Source organism: Anolis sagrei, chromosome 3 (assembly GCF_037176765.1).
Source record: "Anolis sagrei isolate rAnoSag1 chromosome 3, rAnoSag1.mat, whole genome shotgun sequence".
NCBI classification, from domain to species: Eukaryota; Metazoa; Chordata; class Lepidosauria; order Squamata; family Dactyloidae; genus Anolis; species Anolis sagrei.
Genome location: NC_090023.1, coordinates 265,670,760 through 265,693,020, shown reverse-complemented (window position 1 = coordinate 265,693,020; position 22,261 = coordinate 265,670,760). Strand labels below are relative to the sequence as shown.

General features: G+C 44.9%; 1 protein-coding gene across 1 annotated transcript in view; it reads right to left on the bottom strand.

Annotated features, from left to right (window-relative positions):
* Window positions 1–22,261, bottom strand: part of LOC132770403 (solute carrier family 12 member 9-like) — a 188,382-nt gene that overhangs the window by 91,048 nt on the left and 75,073 nt on the right. The window contains exons 8-9 of the mRNA XM_060767328.2: window positions 21,043–21,125; window positions 641–765 (exon numbers count right to left, since the gene is read on the bottom strand). Coding sequence (XP_060623311.2) covers window positions 641–765; window positions 21,043–21,125 — 208 coding nt within the window. The remainder of the gene's footprint in view (window positions 1–640; window positions 766–21,042; window positions 21,126–22,261) is intronic.

The following is a 22,261-nucleotide window of genomic DNA, read 5'->3' as shown; positions in this document are numbered from 1 at the left end:
TTCCTATTCCTGGACTGCGACTCCCAGCAATCCTCCAGATAGAGAGATTAGATAGAGATAGATAGATAGATAGATAGATAGATAGATAGATAGATTGCTCAGGAGGACTGCTGGGAGTTGCAGTCCAAGAAGAGGGAGAGAAGTAAGAAAGGGGAAAAAGGGGAAGGGAAAGGAAAGCGGGGGAAGGAAGAGCAAAGGAAGAAAAGGAAGGAAGGAAGGAAGGAAGGAAGGAAGGAAGGAAGGAAGGAGAGAGAGAAGGAAAGAAAAAAAGGGATGGAAAGAAGGAGAGAAAGAAAGGATGAGAGAAAGAGAGAGGGAAGGTTGGCCACAGCAACACGTGGCGGGTACAGCTAGTTTTAAATAAGGGGATACTGAACATATAAATCGTATCCAAAGCAAACCAATAATTGTGACACTTCAGGGAGAAAATCTTACACACATTTTTCTCCTTTCTCAATAGACAAAAAACTCCACAACAACAATGAATGAATCGCTTACAACTTTCTACTGATTCTGGGCACCAAAGACCCATCACGCCTCACTTTGGTTTAACATCAGAAGTGGCCTTGTTTCCTGGATTTGTGTTTGTTTTGAAATAGCAAGCGATTCCTCCCCGGCCCAGCATTTGAACCCAGCTCACCTGAAGTTTGGGGCAGATGCCCATTCGAGGGCCAGACAGGCCAAATCCACAGTGGCATAGACTAGCAGGAAGAAGATGGTAACCACAGCAGCAATGGTGTTCAACTTGCCAGAGAAAAGCACCAGCTGTGAAGGAAGGAGAGCAAGATGAGGAAGAAGGGCAATAACTTTAGTAGAACTCTCTGCCTAGAGTGTGGTGGAGGCTCCAAAACAGAGAAAATGAATTTCACCAGAGAGGGAAATATAAGGTAGTACAATTTAGGGCAATACAAATGAAATGCACAGATATTGGATGGGGGCATCTAGTTTGAAAACCATCCATGGGAAAGAAACCTAGGATTATGTATTGTCGAAGGCTTTCATGGCCGGAATCACTGGATTGTTGTAGGTTTTCCCGGGCTACATGGCCATGTTCTGGAGGCAATTTTTCTCCTGACGTTTCGCCTGCATCTATGGCAAACATCCTCAGAGGTAGTGAGGTCTGTTGGAAGTAGGAAAAATGGGTCTATATATCTGTGGAATGACATGGGTGAGACAAAGGACTCTTGTCTGCTGGGGCTAGCTGTGAATGTTTCAGCTAATCACCTTGATTAGCATTCAATGGCTTGGAAGGGCCTGGGGGGAATCTCTTGTTGAGAGTGATTTTATGTGCCTGTTTGTTTCCCCTCTGTTGTTTTGCTGTTGTAATTTTTGAGTTTTTTTAATATTGGTAGCCAGATTTTGTTCATTTTCATGGTTTCCTCCTTTCTGTTGAAATTGTCCACATGTTTGTGTATTTCAATGGCTTCTCTGTGTAGTCTGACATGGTGGTTGTGAGAGTGGTCCAGCATTTCTGTGTTCTCAAATAAAATGCTGTGTCCAGGTTGGTTCTCAACAAAAGATTCCCCCCAGGCCCTTCCAAGCCATTGAATGCTAATCAAGGTGATCAGATGAAACATTCACAGCTAGACCCAGCAGACAAAAGTCCTTTGTCTCACCCTGGTCATTCCACAGATATATAAACCCATTTTTCCTACTTCCAACAGACCTCACTACCTCTGAGGATGCTTGCCATAGATGCAGGCGAAACGTCAGGAGAAAAATTGCCTCCAGAACATGGCCATATAGCCCGGAAAAGCCTACAACAACCCAAACCTAGGACTCTTAAGGTTTCCCATTAAGTCCAGTTGTGTCTGACTTTGGGGGTTGGTGCTCATCTCCATTTCTAAGCCGAAGAGCCGGCTTTGTTCGTAGACACCTCCAAGGTCACGTGGCCAGCATGACTGCATGGAGTGCCATTACCTTCCCACCGGAGCGGTACCTAATGATCGACTCACATTTGTATATTTTCGAATTGCTAGGTTGGCAGAAGCTGGGGCTAACAGCAGGAGCTCACACTACTCCCCAGATTTGAACCTGCAACCTTTTGGTTAGCAAGTTCAGCAGTCAGCGGTTTAACCCACTGTGCCACCGGGGGCTCTTAGGGGAAAAGGAAGGGGCCAGAGGCTGTTAGGAATTGTGGAACGTGGAAGTCCAAAGCACCTGGAGGGCCGAAGTTTGCCCATGCCTGCTCTAGATTGAGGGAAGCCCCCATTCCACTTTGGGAGCAAAACCATGAGGCTCCTCTCTCAGGATAGCTCTCATTCACATAAGAATCAGCTTTGAGTGATTCTTATACTAATATATTTATATATTAGTAAGGAGTCCTTAGTGGCACAGTGGGTTAAAGTGCTGGGCTGCTGAACTTGCTGACCAAAAGATCGCGGGTTCGAATCCAAAAGATCCATGAGCGGTGTGAGCTTCCACTATTAGCTCCAGCTTCTGCCAACCTAGCAATTCGAAAACATGCAAATGTGAGTATAACAATAGGTACCACTCCAGTGGGAAGGTTTTTTTGGTCGTGTCAGGAGTGACTTGAGAAACTGCAAGTCGCTTCTGGTGTGAGAGAATTGGCCATCTGCAAGGACATTGTCCAGGATACGCCCGGATGTTTTGATGTTTTATCATCCTTGTGGGACACTTCTCTTGTGCCCCCGAATGAGGAGCTGGAGCTGATAGAGGGAGCTCATCCGCGCTCTCCCCGGTTTTGAACCACGACCTCTCGGTCTTCAGTCCTGCCAGCACAGGGGTTTAACCCACTGAGCCACTGGGGGCTCCTAGTGGGAAGGTAATGGCGGTCCATGCAGTCATGCTGGCCACAGGACCTTGAAGGTGTCTATGCACAACTCCGGCTCTTCAGCTTAGAAATGGAGATGAACACCAAGCCTAAGAGTCTGAGACAACTAGACTTAATGTCAGGGGAAAACCTTTACCTTTACTATACTAAAAGTACTTTTATTGTTATATTTCCCTTATCTTCTTTTCTTTTCTATCCAAGATGGATTTCCAGCTACTATAAACATTAAGTTTTACTTTTTTAGCTATACCACATCATCTTGCATACGTCTCTCCTATTTCCTACCATATGCTCACATATTGCACTAGCTACGCTGCATTCCGCTTTGATTTAGATCCCAAATATCCCTACAGAAACTGCCACTAGACTTTCCTGTAGTATTTTAGCACGAAAGAAGCTGGCGGAGAGAGTATCCTACTGGGGACGGAGCACTTCCAGCAGGAGCTTAAGGAGGGAAATAGCAATAAACTGCCTGCGCAAATGTACCTTTAGTCATGCTGAAGTATGGCAGAACACTAGGCACCGAGCATGACAACAAAAAGAGAATACCTTGGCAACTCGCTATTATACTGTTCCCCATTTGCTGAGAAAGAAAGAAAGAAAAAGCACCAAGAACAGCACAACCAAGTTTCTGGATGAGAGCAACTACACACCAGAGACTAAAAGTATATATTTCAAATATATTTATTGGAGTTGTAAGTAGTCAGGGGTGGGCAAATGCAGCGGGGCATCGCAATTTATTTGGATTGCACATATACAAGCAGCCAGGGGTTTGAATTTGTATGTAAGTTAGGACAGGCACATTTTTAAGTGTAACTCCAGCCATATATAAAAAGGTAAAAGTTTTCCCTTGGCATTAAGTCTAGTCGTGAACAACTCTGGAGGGTGGGTGCTCATCTCCATTTCTAAGCCAAAGAACTGGTTTGTCCATAGACACCTCCAAGGTCATGTGGCCAGCATGACTGCATGGAGCAATCCATATATTAAAAGGTAAAGGTTTTCCCTTGGCATTAAGTCTAGTTGTGTCCAACTCTGGAGGGTGGGTGCTCATCTCCATTTCTAAGCCAAAGAACTGGTTTGTCCATAGACACCTCCAAGGTCATGTGGCCAGCATGACTGCATGGAGCAATCCATATATAAAAAGGTAAAGGTTTTCCCTTGGCATTAAGTCTAGTCGTGTCCAACTCTGGAGGGTTGGTGCTCATCTCCATTTCTAAGCCAAAGAACTGGTTTGTCCATAGACACCTCCAAGGTCCTATGGCCAGCATGACTGCATGGAGCAATCCATATATAAAAAGGTAAAGGTTTTCCCTTGGCATTAAGTCTAGTCGTGTCCGACTCTGGAGGGTTGGTGCTCATCTCCATGTCTAAGCCAAAGAGCTGGTGTTGTCCATAGACACCTCCAAGGTCATATGGCTAGCAATACTGCATGGAGCACCTGCGGAAGTGGTACCTATTGATCTACTCACATTTGCATGTTTTCAGGACATTTCAGTTCCACTGGCATACTGGCTAACCTATCTGTATTCTACTGCTGCTATGGTAAATGACAAGAACAACATTAGAATAATAGAAACATAGAATCAAAGAGTTGGAGGAGACCTCATGGGCCATCCAGTCCAACCCCCTGCCAAGAAGCAGGAATATTGCATTCAAATCACCCCTGACAGATGGCCATCCAGCCCCTGTTTAAAAGCTTCCAAAGAAGGAGCCTCCACCACACTCCCTCCGGGGCAGAGAGTTCCACTGCTGAATGGCTCTCACAGTCAGGAAGTTCTTCCTCATGTTCAGATGGAATCTCCTCTCTTGTAGTTTGAAACCATTGTTCCATTGCATCCTAGTCTCCAAGGAAGCAGAAAACAAGCTTGCTCCCTCCTCCCTGTGGCTTCCTCTCACATATTTATACATGGCTATCATATCTCCTCTCAGCCTTCTCTTCTTCAGGCTAAACATGCCCAGCTCCTTAAGCCGCTCCTCATAGGGCTTGTTCTCCAGTGTATTAATAGTGTATTTTAATTACCGTTTCTAGGCTTTATGGTTAAATGGATAATTTATGTTAGTATAATTAGGTTTATTAGATTATTCATATTTGGTCCTCATTTTTGGCACTAATTTCCCTTTTGTTTATGGTTATTATTTTTGTATTATCCTATTTATTTTAAAATTGTTTGTATTTTAGTTCAGGCATTGAATATTTGCCTTTTTTTGCGTGTAAACCACCCTGAGTTACTTTAGGAAGAGAGGGCAATCTATAAAGATGATGATGATGTCTATTATTATTATTATTTGAAACACAACAAGATGAGTCCACAGAAGACACTCTGCTGGCTGTTGTATTGGATCACACGTCGGACATTTCCCAAGTGACTAGGACTGTGTGATGTATCGCCGAATAAAGAGTGCAGATCCCAGTAAGGTGGCCTTCTGCAGCTGGCAGATGGTAATTTTGTCAGCGCCAATTGTGTTTAAGTGCAGACCAAGGTCTAATTTGCCAAATAGTTACTGTTGAATGTTTTATGTTGAATGTTTTTATATTGTGAAATGCTACTCTAAATTGTAAGTCGCTCAGAGCACCTTGGTGGAGAGCGACTAATTAAGAAATAAAGTGAAGTGAAGTGAAGGTCTTTAGGCATTGCACCCAGTGTGCCGATCCCCACTGGGACCACCTTGACTGGCTTGTGCCAGAGTCTTTGCAGTTCAATCTTTAAATTCTCATATCACGTCAGCTTTTCCAGATTATTATTATTATTATTATTATTATTATTATTATTATTGAACTGCTAAGTTGGTAGAAGCTGGGGCTAACAACAGGAGCTCATCCTGCTCTCCGGATTTGAACCACCAACTTTTTGGTTAGCAAGTTCAGCAGCTCAGCACTTTAACCCACTGACCAAAAGGTTGGCAGTTCGAATCTGGGGTCCCGCTGTTAGGCCCAGCTTCTGCCAACCTAGCGGTTTGAAAACATGCAAATGTGAGTAGATCAATAGGTACCACTTTGGCGGGAAGAGAACAGTGCTCATTTATTTATTTATTATTTTTTATTTATTTGCTTTATTTTTATACCACATTTTTCAGCCTAATTCGGCGACTCAATGCGGTTTACAATGCAATTTATATAACAATCACAATTAGTTAAAACACAACATACACGACAGACAATACAAGCAACACAACATAGTCATCAACGCCTCAGTAAAAATCAGATTCCGTTCTCATAATCCTTCTACCATTTCTTTGTTCATTTATACCGTCTTCATGAGTTCAGTTGCCTTGTTGACCGAACGCCTGTTCATAGAGCCACGTCTTGACCTTCCTCCGGAACTCCAGGATGCTGGCCACATGACCTTGGAGGCGTCTGCAGATAATGCTGGCTCTTCGGCTTAGAAATTGAGATGGGCACCAACCCCCAGAGTCAGACACAACTAGACTTAATGTCAAGGGGAAACCTTTACTATACACACACACACACACAATGTGTGATAATCGGATATTGGGAAACTTGGCTTATTGTGGAAAGAAGAATTGGTGAGAAAGATACAGTGGAGACCCCTTTTCCCCATGATAATAACTCTTCCAGGAGTGAATTTCTCTGCCTTGAGGTAGATTTCTCTTATTTCCTGTTGTCTCACCTCCATTCTTAACTATGACTTGTAAGTCAGATGTTTGTAACTCAGGGACTACCTGTACTTCTATAATTGTTGCTGGATTTAACTTTTATGGATATGCTCATTCACAGATTTGATTAACATGGTCTCCCTTGGAATCTCTAGGTCTTTCTGCCCAGCTCTAAGGTCAACCTCTAACAGAGGACCACGAGTGGAATCATAGAATCATAGAATCATAGAATCAAAGAGTTGGAAGAGACCTCTTGGGCCATCCAGTCCAACCCCATTCTACCAAGAAGCAGGAATATTGCATTCAAATCACCGCTGACAGATGGCCATCCAGCCTCTGTTTAAAAGCTTCCAAAGAAGGAGCCTCCACCACACTCCGGGGCAGAGAGTTCCACTGCTGAACGGCCCTCACAGTCAGGAAGTTCTTCCTCATGTTCAGATGGAATCTCCTCTCTTGTAGTTTGAAGCCATTGTTCCCTTGCGTCCTAGTCTCCAAGGAAGCAGAAAACAAGCTTGCTCCCTCCTCCCTGTGGCTTCCTCTCACATATTTATACATGGCCATCATATCTCCTCTCAGCCTTCTCTTCTTCAGGCTAAACATGCCCAGCTCCTTAAGCCTCTCCTCATAGGGCTTGTTCTCCAGACCCTTGATCATTTTAGTCGCCCTCCTCTGGACACATTCCAGCTTGTCAATATCTCTCTTGAATTGTGGTGCCCAGAACTGGACACAATATTCCAGATGTGGTCTAACCAAAGCAGAATAGAGGGGTAGCATTACTTCCCTAGATCTAGACACTATGCTCCTATTGATGCAGGCCAAAATCCCATTGGCTTTTTTTGCCGCCACATCACATTGTTGGCTCATGTTTAACTTGTTGTCCACGAGGACTCCAAGATCTTTTTCACACGTACTGCTCTCGAGCCAGGTGTCACTCATTCTCGAGCCAGGCGTCACCCAGGCGTCACCCAGGCGTCACCCAGGCGTCACCTAGAGATTCTTAGAGAGATGTTTCCTCAGGCTTAAAAAAACCACACAATTTTTAATTTCCAGTTTTTCCAATATCACGGGCATCTTCTACGCCTAAGCTCAGGGAATGTGCAAAGCTGACTGCAGATAAGTACATCCTTTTAATTTGATGACTTTATTAATATTTCCCTCCTGTTTCAAATGATTTATTGATGTAATCTCAAATTGGTTTAAACCATTTATAGCTTCTCATGCACCACGCTGGTATCTCACAAAAAAGGGTGGAATACAGATGTATTAATCAATTAATCAACTGTTGGCCATTGCAAAAAGAGAATGCCAGGCTATGTAGCCCTGGCATGGGCAAATTTGGGTAGCCGAGGTGTTTTGGACTTCAACTCCCACAATTCCCAACAGCCTATCTTGAAGGCCAAAGTTGCCCATGCCTGGACTCTGCCTCCATTTATATGAGATGCCAGGAATCAAACTGGGAATCTTCTGCATGTAAAGCCCACATCCTATCCTATAGAGCAGGCATGGGCAAACTTGGGCCCTCCAGTGTTTTGGACTTCAACTCCCACAATTCCCAACAGCCTATCTTGAAGGCCAAAGTTTGCCCATGCCTGGCGTAGTTCCTTGGTCAAGCCTAGCAGCTGGACTCTCTTCCTCCATTTATATGAGATGCCAGGAATCAAACCAGGAATCTTCTGCATGTAAAGCCTGTCAGAGTGCGACAGAAGCTTTGAAGCTTAGAAGTGTGGACACTTTGAGACTTCAGTAAAAGCAAACGTTTAGCTTTACTGAGTAGAGCAAATATACAGCACACATTCGCGTTTACATCCAACCAAACAGACAGGAACAAGACAAAAGAGACACCGAAGTAAGAAGGACGAACAAAACCATATCTCTGGATCCTCCCTAAGTGTTCCAGGCACACTCAGGGTCACATCTTCACAGTTCATTAGAAGCTTGACTTATTAACCCTTTCAGTGTCATACACTCTCTGGTAATGCAATCAGGTGTTGCATCCCAGATCAGGAAACAAGACCATAAGATTAAATCCACCACATTGGACTGTGGGAAAAAACAATCCTCTTTATTGATGAAAAATGGTTACAAAAGAAAGGTAAATGCAAAGTCAAAATGCCACAGTAGAAACACAGCAGTCAGGAAAAATCTCTGAACCTGAGCAAAATTCCAAAAGCCACAATACCAAAACCAGGAACCTGTTAGCATATCACTAACTGTACTTGAAAACTAGAAGCCTCTGGGAATGCAGGCCATGAAACACAGGAAATCTGCTAAGGTACTGCCTCAGTCTAAAATGATGCTTGATCTGGCTAGACAGCCGGGGAGAGGCCCCTTAAACTAAAGAAACTATTTCTTGAAACGCCTCCAGACTTTGAAGCCTCCCTCTCCCGTAATCTATTTGACCTTCGTAGAAACTGCGACTCACTCCTGTTTTTCCAAATCTGTTCTCTTCGGTCCTCATTACCAAACCCAGGTGTGAGTTCCTCTGGAGAGCTATCACTACTTGATTCCAAAACATTCTCATCAGGAAGTTCAGTTTCACTTTCCCCGCCACTGGCCTCATAATCAACACCATCACGGAAAGATACATTTTCAGAGGCCTGTTCAGTTGTATCAGGAAATACAATTAAATAATCAGGTTCAAGTTCTGGTTCGCACGGAGGTTGAACCCCAACATCAGGTTACATTCACAGGCATTGCAAAAAATTACATTTAAGCATTCACATTACACTAATCTTACATTAACAAAGACCACATCCTATCCTATAGAGCAGGCATAGACAAACTTGGGCCCTCCAGGTGTTTTGGACTTCAACTCCCACAATTCCTAACAGCCTACCGGCTGTTAGGAATTGTGGGAATTGAGGTCCAAAACACCTGGAGGGCCCAAGTTTGTCTATGCCTGCTACAGAACATTACAATCCCTTCCTATTTCTCTGAATCCACTACCAGTTGCATAAACCCTTTGCTGGTCATTTCTGCTCCTATAATCATAAAACTCTCTCTATCGAAGCATAGGAGTTTGGTCTTTATATTACAGCTTGACCTGCCATAATTGTTGGTGGCGGACTGCAATAAAGAGACTCAGCTTGTTCAGACTGTACAAGCAAATGGTGAGGTTTTTTTTAGCCTGTTGCCAGCTAATAGCATGCCTTGAGCAGCAAAGAGTGTGCCTGGCTGCTCTAATGGAGCCCCCCTCCACCCTTCCCCAGACATTTGCCTTTGATTTATAATTCATTTAGCTGCTCATCAAGGGAAAAGAGCCACCAATGAAAGGTAACATGCCCCAGCGCCAAAGGGGCACAGGGGAAAATGGAGAAAACCAGCTGGAAGAGTGGAGATGGCTAGCCACGGAGCGGCCACTAAGCATCGATTAGAATGGATGGGATTTCTTTCCATGTTGGGTTGGCACCAATTCTGTCTTATCCTGCATGACGTTGAATGGCAGCACTTCTGTTTCACTTGCCAATGTACTGCTTTCTCATCTATGTCGAGAGCAAGCTTTGGGACAAACATTGTGACGCCGTGAGTGGCGTCACCTGTGTGTAGAACTTTAAAGTGCAAAGGTTTAAACCAGGGGTCCCCAAACTACGGCCCGCGGGCCACTTCCGGCCCGCCAAGGGCCCTGATCCGGCCCGCGGAGGAGGGGCGCCTCCCCCCCCCCACACAGTGCCCCTCCGTTGGCTGGCTCATGCTGTCCGTCAGGCCCGATGGACAGCGCGAGTCAGCCAAGGGAGGCTGCTCCGCATGGTCTACTCGCGCGTAAAGCACCTCGCGAGGCGCTTTACTTGCAAGTAAGCCGCGCGGGCCTGCTCCTCCCTTGGCAGGCTCACGCTGTGCATCGGGCCTGATGGACAGCCTGAGCCAGCCAATGGAGGCTGCTCCGCGTGGTCTACTTGCGCGTAAAGCACCTCGCGAGGTGCTTTACTTGGAAGTAAGCCGTGCGGGCCTGCTCCTCCCTTGGCAGGCTCACGCTGTCCATCGGGCGCGTAAAGCACCTCACGAGGTGCTTTACTTGCAAGTAAGCCGCGCAGGCCTACTCCTCCCTGGCGCTCCATGCAGTCATGCTGGCCACATGACCTTGGAGGTGTCTACGGACAACGCTGGCTCTTCGACTTACAAATCCAGATGAGCACCACACCCCAGAGTCAGACACGACTGGACTTCATGTCAGAGGAAAACCTTTAACCACGAAAATTGTGGAAGATCCAGGGTGGGAGAAAGAACTCTTGTCTGTTGGAGGTAGGTATGAATGTTTCAATTGGCCACCTTGATTGCCATTTCATAGCCTGACAGTTTTTAGGGAGAATCCTTTGTTGAGAGGTGATTAGCTGGCCCTGATTGTTTCTTGCCTGGAGTTCCCCTGTGTTTGAGTGTTGTTCTTTATTTACAGTTATAATTTTAGAGTTTTTTAAATACTGGTAGCCAGATTTTCTTCAGACTAGAAATAGGAAGATTTCCCATTCTCTGCTCCTGGAATTACTGCCTAAAGAGGTCTAGAAAGAACCCCCTCTAAGGGCCCTTCCACACAGCAAAATAAGATATGTGCAATGTGCAGAGGAATTTTTTAATTGATTTGTTTTTAAAAATATATATAGTCCGGCCCTCCATCAGTCTGAGGGACAGTAAACTGGCCCCGGTTTAAAAAGTTTGAGGACCCTTGGTTTAAACTGTATAACATGCCCAAACTTGCCTAGTTTGTAAATGTATAGTTGGATTGATTGGTTATTTATAGCTGTCAATCCATGTTGTTTGCACCAGTTATATTGCTTCCTCAGCTCAATTGCTTGGCTCCACCTCTTCCTGGAGGAGGGCAGAGCTTTTCCTTTTCCATTCTACCATCAAACTTTCTATCTGATAGACGTGAGAAAGAGACTTGGCTCTAAAGCCCTTAATTAAATTACCTCTCATCACCAATTCTAAGGTTTTTACCCTTGGGACTCATGCTTCATATCCAGATCGCCCTGGACAATGTTGAGGAGACCCAAGCGCCTTCAAACCGGTCTTTGGCATCAAAAGGAAGACCCTGTGCCTTCAATATAGACCACTGGACTGGGGGTTGGGTTTGTTCCGACCTTCACAGCCATTGAGAAAAGAGGGAACAGGAAAATTTTCTCAGCTGCGAAATCTCCTTGGACCAAAGACAACCATAGACTGTAATGTATATTTCCTTTACCCCCTTTGAAACTTCCAGCTTATTGCCTTAAAGGGATAACTCTTTGTGAACAATAAAACCTATTTTGAGTTATCTACAGTGTTTTGGTCCTTGGGAGTTCCAGTTCTTTAAAGGAAGGCAAGAAGCAATCCCCTGGGGAAAAGATGTCATGTCTATGTTTCTTTCACTAAGAGTTATAGCCCCCAGGCGTGACAGCATAAACATAATGGATTTTAATATGATCCATGGATAAGTTGATGATAAGTGACAGCAACACAGGTGTCACACCCCAGGCCTGAAGCCACCTATGACCACAGCATCACACAAGAGTCCAGAGTAGAAGCAGTTTATTGCAAAAACACACAAAAGAAATATAGTAAAAAAGCAGGAATAATGAAATAAGGTGTAGAATCCAAAAAAGTCAGCAATTAATTGTCTCCTATGAATCCAAAAGCAATACAGCCCAAAAATAGACCCAAAATACAAAGGTGGCTTTACTCCATATGCAAAAGTTGAACAAGAATACAAAACAACAACATGGAGAACTCTCAGAATACTTAAATCCAAAACCAAGACTTGAAACAAGCACTGGAGAACCCGGGCCTAGCTGTACTTGAAAGCCACGTTGCCTGAACTGAAATCAGAGTGCCTGTTAGCTCCTTATAAACAGATATGACAGCATTATGTCTGCTCTGGAATTTCTGCTTCCCACGAAGCCGTGTTGACTTCCGAAGCTGGCTATTTGCTCCGATCAGCAAGCATATTTCCTTGCTTAGGTCAGTGTCACCAGGTGGTTTTCCATGAGGGTTTCTCATTAATTTGTTGTCGCTAGACTCCTTAGACTCGAAGAGAAGCTGAGGAGCCTTCTAACCAAGTTGAAAGAAGAAAGTGCAAAAGCTGGGTTGAAGTTAAACATCCAAAAAGCCAAGATTTTGGCAACCAGACTGATTGAGAACTAACAGAGGGAGAAAACATGGAGGCCATGACAGACTTAGTATTTCTAGGCGCAAAGATGACTGCAGACGCAGACTGCAGCCAGGAAATCAGAAGATGTTTCCTTCTTGGGAGGAGTGCAAGGACCAATCTCGATAAAATAGTGAAGAGTAGAGACATCACTCTCGCAACAAAGATCCACATAGTCAAAGCAATGGTATTCCCCGTAGTAACCTACAGATGTGAGAGCTTGACCATAAGGAAGGCTGTGAGAAGAAAGGGAGACGCTTTTGAACTGTGGTGCTGGAGGAAAATGCTGAGAATGCCTTGGACCACAAGAAGGTCCAACCAGTCCATCCTCCAGGAAATAAAGCCCAGCAGATATTAGAGGAATGTATGTATATTAGAGGCCAAGATGAAGTATTCTGGCCACATAATGAGAAGACAGGAAAGCTTGGAATAGAGAATGATGCTGGGGAAAATGGAAGGAAAAAGGAAGAGGGGCCGACCAAGGGCAAGATGGATGGATGGTATCCTTGAAGTGACTGGCTTGACTTTAAAGGAGCTGGGGGTGGCCATGGCCAGCAGGGAGCTCTGGGGTCCCAAAGAGACTGAAGCAACTGAACAAATAAACAACAACAACAAGACTCCTTATCTAGAGAGTATGACTCCAACTCCTGTGGCTGGCCTTTAGACTCAGCGGCAATTACATTTTCAGGCTCTTCATCTGTGCCTGCATCAGAATGAATCCCAGGAAAGCCCACTATCCTGTCTGTCTCTAAGTCATCAGTGAACCCATCAGCCCTTGACTGATGTAACTGGTACTGAGCTACAAGAGCAGGCAGCTACCCTTGGCCACTAGCACCACAATTTTCCTATCCAGGCTGTCATTCAACAATGGGATTTCAGCTCCTACAATACATAGTTCTGGTGGACCAAAGGTTGAGAACCACTGGCTAAGCTCTTGCCTTTTGCCACTTTATTCAAAGACAGTTCCTTTTTTTGAAATAAAATAATGAGATCCTCTTAATCCCTGGATAAGTAAGCATATGAACATCAATAAATATAAACCTGTGGATAAGTCAGCCTTTAATGTGGTCAATTTTCAAACTAAAATGTCCAAACACACTCATGCAGCAAGTCTGAGGAAATAGATGTTACCCAAGGGGCTATAACTGTTTGAGTTTTTTGACTACAGTGTGGTGGGTGCTGGTTTTCTGGTTTATTTATTTATTGTGTCAGGAGCAACCAGACATTTGTATTAAATTTTTAACAAAACAAACGAATAAACAGACAAAATGTAAGCTTGGTAGTTGATTAATGTCCTTTGGCCAGTATTTGGCCACTTGGAGTACCTCTGGTGTTGCCGCAAGAAGGTCCTCCATTGTGCATGTGGCAGGGCTCAGGTTGCATTGCAGCAGGTGGTCAGTGGTTTGCTCTTCTCCACACTCGCATGTTGTAGACTCCACTTTGTAGCCCCATTTCTTAAGGTTGGCTCTGCATCTCGTGGTACCAGAGCGCAGTCTGTTCAGCGCCTTCCAAGTCGCCCAGTCTTCTGTGTGTCCAAGAGGGAGTCTCTCATTTGGTATCAGCCATTGGTTGAGGTTCTGAGTTTGAGCCTGCCACTTTTGGACTCTCGCTTGCTGAGGTGTTCCAGCAAGTGTCACTGTAGATCTTAGAAAACTATTTCTTGATTTAAGTCGTTGACGTGCTGGCTGATACCCACACAAGGGATGAGCTGGAGATGTCAGTGCCTTGGTGACATCTTTCTGGTTTTCTGGTGGGTGCTGGATTTCTGGTGGGCTGCTGCTGGAGTTCTGTTTCACCAGTGTGGAGTATCAGGAGGAGATGCTGATGGTGAAATAGCTATTTACTTCAGGTTGTTTTGATTTCCCATATGTTGCTTAGAAGATGCTTTATTTTATGCATATAACAAAGACTGTAAGTATGTTGCACTGCTGTTTTTTATGTGCTGCCTTGCCAGTTTTGTTTTTTCTCTGCAAAGTTAAGAGAGTAAAGATTTCCTGTATACCTTGGCTATTGGTCTGAGACTATTTTGCACCTGGGTTTTTGGGCGTTAGGATACTGGAATAAAACACGCACTGTGTAACAGTAGACTTAATCCACGAATGTTTACACTACCAACTTCATTCTCTCTCTTAGTCCCGATGGTGCCACAATATTCCTTTGCATGCCAATAGTCCGAACAAATATGTCTTTGAATTCTACACACAGAGAAAAAAGAGCGATGCACCGAATGCCACAATCTAATTCTGATCCATGCTGACTTCAATTGGGTTTGAAGCCCCTAATGGTCTCCTCCCAATCCAATGCAACCCCCTCCCTCCTTCCCTCCCTTCCTTTTTCCGAGAGCACTGCAATGTTCCTTCCCAGCTAATGGGGCAATTTCTTTCGCATTACATGTATTTGTCCAATTTGGCGGAGCGTCGCAAGCTTGAGAGCGCGAGTGAGAGGGAGAGGGAAGTACAGGCTGGCAACTCCTAAAGATTAGCTGATAGGAGTCTCCGCGGTGTTTCGCTGTGATGTGTCCCCGAGGCAGAGCGCTGCATCTCACTTTGATACATTTGCTCACAGCCATCGGGCCAATTGTTTAATGCACCTGGGAGGGCTCCAGCGGTGCTTGATATGGATCTCACGTCGGGCGTGTGCCATCGCGCCTGATTTCCCCTCCATCCATTTTCTCCTACCAGCCCAAACCAATTCCCTGGCTTCTCTCTCAGGGAGTCGTAACATCCACTGGTTGTTTTGCCACTTCCAGAGGCAGGAGGAACACCAAAGGGATGGACTACCATAGACATGGGCAAACTTGGGCCTTCCAGGTGTTTTGGACTTCAACTCCCACAACTCCCACAATTGTGGGAGTTGAAGTCCAAAACACCTGGAGGGCCCAAGTTTGCCCATGCCTGGGGTGGCAGACTAAAGATAATAACAATTGTAACAATAATAATGGAGCCCCTGGTGGTGCAGTGGGTTAAAGCACTGAGCTGCTGAGCTAGTTGACCGAAAGGTCGCAAGTTTGATTCTGGGGAGCAGCATGAGCTTCTGCTGTCAGCCCTAGCTTCTGCCAACCTAGCACTTCGAAAACATGCAAATGTGAGTAGATCAATAGGTACCGCTCAGGTGGGAAGGTAACGGCGCTCCATGTAGTCATGCCGGCCACATGACCTTGGAGGTGTCTATGGACAATGCAGGCTCTGCGGCTTAGAAATGGAGATGAGCACCACACCCCAGAGTCAGACATGACTGGACTTAACGTCAGGGGACAACCTTTACCTTTACCTTCCTAATTTCCAACAGACCTCACAACCTCTGAGGATGTCTGCCATACCTAGCAGCCAGCAATTAAAGGATCAAGACAGCGACATCTTCCGCCCATCCTCTCTTTGCATATCAGCCAGAATGTTGTTGTTGTTCATTCGTTCAGTCGTCTCCGATTCTTTGTGACCTCATGGACTAGCCCACGCCAGAGCTCCCTGTCGGCCGTCACCACCCCCAGCTCCTTCAAGGTCAGTCCAGTCACTTCAAGGATGCCATCCATCCATCTTGCCCTTGGTCGGCCCCTCTTCCTTTTTCTTTCCACTTTCTCCAACATAATTGTCTTCTCTAGGCTTTGCTGTCTCCTCATGATATGACCAAAGGACTTCAACTTTGTCTCTAGTCTCCTTCCCTCCAATGAGCAGCCGGGCTTCATTTCCTGGAGGATGGACTGGTTGGATCTTCTCGCAGTCCAAGGCACTCTCAGCACTTTCCTCCAGCACCACAGTTCAAAAGCATCGATATTCCTTCGCTCAGCCTTCCCGAAGGTCCAGCTCTCACATCTGTAGATGACCACAGGGAATACCATGGCTTTGACTAGGCGGATCTTTGTTGCCAGTCTGATCTCTCTACTCTTTACTATTTTATCGAGACTGGACATTGCTCTCCTCTCAAGAAGTAAGCGTCTTCTGATTTCCTGGCCACAGTCTGCCTCTGCAGACTGAATCAGCCAGAATACCAATCCCTTAAATCAAGAAACAGCTTCCTAAGATGTACAGAGATACTTGCAGGAACACCACAGCAAGCGAGAGTCCAAAAGTGGCAGGCTAAAACCCAGCACTTTAGTGGGATTAGTCAGTGGCTGAGACTGGATGAGAAACTTCCTCCTGGGCACACAGAATAGGCTGCGCTCTGGCACCACAGGGTGCATAGCTAACCTTAAGAAATGGGGCTACAAAGTGGAGTCCATGACATGCGAGTGCAGAGAATAGCAAACCACAGGCTACTTACTACAATGCCACCTGAGCCCTGCCACATGCACAATGGAGGATCTTCTTATAGCAACACCAGAGGCACTCCAAGTGGCCAGTTACTGGTCAAAGGAAACTGAGCATAATGCCAAGTTTTTAAAACTTTGTGTTTTTAAATGCATTTTAACTGTATCTTCAACTTGCTTCTGATATGATAAATAAATACATAAATAAATAAATACAGGGTTAGTCAAAACGCATAGGCCAATAAGCCATTCAATTGAATGGCTTATTGGCCTATGCATTTTGACTAACCCTGTACTGTCCTTTCCCTCTTATTCTGTTAGCATGGTACTAACTTCCTGAACCACCCAACTCCCAAACTTGTTGCAATAAAAAGCAGAGTTTTCCATTCCTGATTTATGTTCAGCACCTACAGCTGTCGTGGTCTGCAAAATTCTTTAAACTGTATTGTCGAAGGCTTTCATGGCTGGAATCACTAGGTTCTTGTGGGTTTTTTCGGGCTGTAGGGCCATGTTCTAGAGGCATTTCTCTTGACGTTTCGCCTGCATCTATGGCAAGCATCCTCAGAGGTAGTGAGGTCTGTTGGAAATAGGACAATGGGTTTATATATCTGTGGAATGGCTGGGGTGGGGCAAAGAGCTCTTCTCTGCTGGAGCTAGGTGTGAATGTTTCAGCTGACCACCTTCATTAGCATTTGAAGGCCTGCCTGAGCCTGGGAAAACCTTTTGTTGAGAGGTGTTAAGATGTGCCTGGTTGTTTCCTCTCTGCTGTTTTGCTGTTGTAATTTTAGAGTTTTTTAATACTGGTAGCCAGATTTTGTTCATTTTCATGGTTTCCTCCTTTCTGTTGAAATTGTCCACATGCTTGTGGATTTCAATGGCTTCTCTGTGTAGTCTGACATGGTGGTTGTTGGTGTGGTCCAGCACTTCTGTGTTCTCAAATAATACGCTGTGTTCAGGCTGGTTCATCAGGTGCTCTGCTATGGCTGACTTCTCTGGTTGAAGTATTCTGCAGTGCCTTTCATGTTCCTTGATTCGTGTTTGGGCAATGCTGCGTTTGGTGGTCCCTATGTAGACTTGTCCACAGCTGCATGATATACGGTAGACTCCTGCAGAGGTGAGAGGTTCCCTCTTGTCCTTTGCTGAACGGAGCATTTGTTGGATTTTCTTGGTGGGTTTGTAGATTGTTTGTATGTTGTGTTTCCTCATCAGCTTCCCTAGGAAACATGGCCCTACAGCCCGAAAAAACCCACAAGAACCTATTCTTCAAACTGTTTACATTGGGCTCTTACGTGAAGCACCTTAAGAAGAACCCTTCAAAATCACACACGTCACTGCAAACATGCAAAAAGCTAAAATACAATTAAGCCATCGACAGAGTGAAGAGCTATTTAAAAACATATCCATTAAAAAGCAACAGACAGTACAACGCAATATTAAACACTCTTTCCCTACGAACAATCAGTTCCGCAAGGCCTGTTGGAACATAGAAGTCTTCATTTGCTGCTCGAAGGACAAGAAAGAAATGAGCCGGTCTAACTTCTCTAGGGAGGGAGTTGCATGCCGGCAACACACACTCAAGACACAAACGCACCGATACCCATTTGCTTGTGCCTATCAGAAACTAGCCTTGAGAAAAAGACTGCTTTGGACAATGAGAGTATGGTACAATTAGACCTTTGTATCCACAGATTCTGCATCCACACATTCCACAGCTTGAAAAATCCACAAAGTAAATCACATTATATTAAACCACTAGCTGTACCCGCCACGCGATGCTGTGGCCAGCCTTTCCTCTTTCTCCCCTTCTTTCCCTCCTTCCTTCACTCCATCTTTCCTTCCTTCCTTCCCGTCTTTCCTTCTCTTCTTCCTTCCTTCTCTATCTCTTTCCTTCCTTCCCCCTTTTCTTTATCTTCTGCTGTCTTTCTTTTCTTCCTTCTCTCTTTCCTTCCCTCCCTCTTTTTCTACATCTTCCCCCTTCCTTCACTCCCTCTTTCCTTCCTTCTTTCCCTTTTTTCTTTCCTTCTCTCCTTCCTTCCTTGTCTAACTTTCCTTCGCCTTCTTCTTTCCCTCCCTCTTTCTCTCCTTTCTTCCTTCTCTATCTCTTTCTTTCCTTCCTTTCCCCTTCTTCTTTCCCTCATTCTTTCTCTCATTTCTTCCTTCTCTACCTCTTTCCTTCCTTCTCTCTTTGCTTCCATGCTTCCTTCTCCCTTTCCTTCTTTCTTTCCCTCCCTCCCTCCCTTTCTTTTCTTTTCTTTTCTTTCTTTCTTTCTTTTTTGTCCCCTTCCCTCCCTCTTTCTTCCTTTTTTCTGTATTGTCATTTAGCTCTTCATCATTTAGCTTTTGGGGGCTTTTTAAGTCCCTTCTCCTGTGTTTTTATGAGTGAAGGACATACATTGGGTTGTTAGGTGTCTTGTGTCCAAATTTGGTGTCAATTCCCCCAGTGGTTTTTGAGTTCTGTTAATCCCACAAACGAACATTACATTTTTGTTTATATAGATTACATATAATGAGCATCAGTACAGTCTTTTTTAATCCATGAAAGTTGCTGGAACCATATCCCAGCAGATACAAAGGGATAGTTGAAGGCTTTCATGGCCAGAATCACTGGGGTGTTGTAGGCTTTTCGGGCTATATGGCCATGTTCTAGAAGCATTCTCTCCTGACATTTCACCTACATCTGTGGCAGGCATCCTCAGAGGTTGGGAGGTCTGTTGGAAACTAGGAAAATTGGGTTTAGTTTTCCATGCAGTCATGCTGGCCACATGACCTTGGTGGTGTCTGTGGACAACGCCAGCTTTTCGGCTTAGAAATGGAGATGAGCACCACCCCCCGAGTCAGACATGACTGGACTTAATGTCAGGGAAAAACCTTTACCTACCTACCTTTACCTGTGGAAAGATGTCTAAGATATCTAGAAAAGGTAGCTTTCCTTCATTTTCCTTTTTCCATTGTGAAATGGATGTTTGGGTAGATGCTGTTAAGGTGGTCCAGGAACCTGTTTCAATAGGGACCACCAAACGCAGGAGCATTGCCCAAACACGAATCAAGGAACATGAAAGGCACTGCAGACTACTTCAACCAGAGAAGTCAGGCATAGCAGAGCACCTGGTGAACCAACTTGGATACAGCAGATTATTTGAGAATGCAGAAATGCTGGATCACTCCCACAACCACCATGTCAGGCTACACAGAGAAGCCATTGAAATCCACAAGCATGTGGATAATAAAGCATAACACTCTGAAACCAGGGGAATTCCAGGCAAGAAACAATCAGGGCCAGCTAATCACAGATAAGCCATTGAAATCCACAAGCATGTGGACAATTTCAACAGTCCACATGATAGCCATACTTTTCAAGAGTTCTGGCCCTGTTTACCTGTCAGAACGTATCTCTCCTTACGAACCCTCTAGGAATTTAAGATCTTCTGGGGAGGCCCTGCTCTTGGCCCTGCCGTCTTCATGTTCAGATGGAATCTCCTCTCTTGTAGTTTGAAGCCATTGTTCCCTTGCATCCTAGTCTCCAGGGAAGCAGAAAACAAGCTTGCTCCCTCCTCCCTGTGGCTTCCTCTCACATATTTATACATGGCTCTCATCATATCTCCTCTCAACCTTCTCTTCTTCAGGCTAAACATGCCCAACTCCTTAAGCCACTCCTCATAGGGCTTGTTCTCCAGACCCTTGATCACTTTAGTCGCCCTGCTCTGGACACATTCCAGCTTGTCAATATCTCTCTTCAATTGTGGTGCCCAGAATTGGACACAATATTCCAGGTGTGGTCTAACCAAAGCAGAATAGAGGGGAAGCATGACTTCCCTAGATCTAGACACTATGCTCCTATTGATGCAGGCCAAAATCCCATTGGCTTTTTTTGCCGCCACATCACATTGTTGGCTCATGTTTAACTTGTTGTCCACGAGGACTCCAAAGATCTTTTTCACATGTACTGCCCTCGAGCCAGGCATTGTCCTCCATTCTGTATCTTTGCATTTCGTTTTTCCTGCCAAAGTGGAGTATCTTGCATTTGCCCCTGTTGAACTTCATTTTGTTAGTTTTGGCCCATCATCTCTCTAATCTGTCAAGATCGTTTTGAATTCTGCTCCTGTCCTCTGGAGTATTGGCTCTCCCTCCCAATTTGGTGTCGTCTGCAAACTTGATGATCCTGCCTTCTAGCCCTTCATCTAAGTCATTAATAAAGATGTTGAACAGGATCTTGAGAACTTCCACATCATAGAGCAACAACCCAAGGTGTCACTGTGTGACCACTATTCCACTTACCTGCACAAGAACCCAGGAGAAGACCACAGCCACCCAGGGGTTCCCACTTCGGGATGTCCTCTTGGCTGGTGAAAGAGCTTTGCCTTTAACACAAGGATAGATTGGAGAGGGGAGAGTCAGAGAGGGGAAGTCAGCAAAATGCATGAGACTAAGCCTAGGTGTATAGACAGACCACATTTGCAGGTTACAGTCCCCACTTCTGCAGAATTGATCACTCATGGATTGGATTAGAATTTCTAGGTCCTCTGTTATGATGCTGTTATGTTCAACTTCCAAAAAAAGATGACTATAGAGTTGTACCGGAGGACTGAGATATTCTTAGAAAGAACTTTACCAGAAGTCTAGGTTAGGCATGGGCAAACTTCAGCTCTCCGGGTGTTTTTGGACTTCAACCACAATTCCTAACAGCTGGTAGGCTGTATTGCCGAAGGCTTTCAAGGCCGGAATCACTGGGTTGTTGTAGGTTTTTCGGGCTATATGGCCATGTTCTAGAGGCATTCTCTCCTGACGTTTCGCCTGCATCTATGGCAAGCATCCTCAGAGGTAGTGAGGTCTGTTGGAAGTAGGAAAATGGGTTTATATATCTGTGGAATGACCAGGGTGGGACAAAGGACTCTTGTCTGCTGGAGCTAGGTGTGAATGTTTCAACTGACCACCCTTATTAGCATATAATGGCCTAGCAGTGCCTAGAGAAAACTTTTGTTGAGAGGTGATTAGATGTCCTTGCTTGTTTCCTCTCTGTTGTTGTGCTGTTGTAATTTTAGAGTTTGTTTAATACTAGTAGCCAAGAATTGTGGGAGTTGAAGTCCAAAACACCCAGAGAGCTGAAGTTTGCTCATGCCTAACCTAGACTTCTGGTGAAGTGATCTTGCCAATAAAAAAACAATGTTTTTAAAGTATTGTCGAAGGCTTTCATGGCCGGAATCACTGGGTCGTTGTGATTTTTCTGTGTTGTATGGCCATGTTCCAGCAGCATTCTCTCCTGACGTTTCACCCACATCTATGGCAGGCATCCTCAGAGGTTGTGAGGTCTGACCTCACAACTTCTGAGGATGCCTGACAGATGCAGGTGAAACTTCAGGACAGAATGCTACTGGAACATGGCCATACAGTACGGAAAAATCACAACAACCCAAAGTTTTAAAAATAATAATTATTGTTATTATTACTTCACTTTTATCTCAGGACTTGGAAGGCGCTGAACAGACTGCACTCTGGC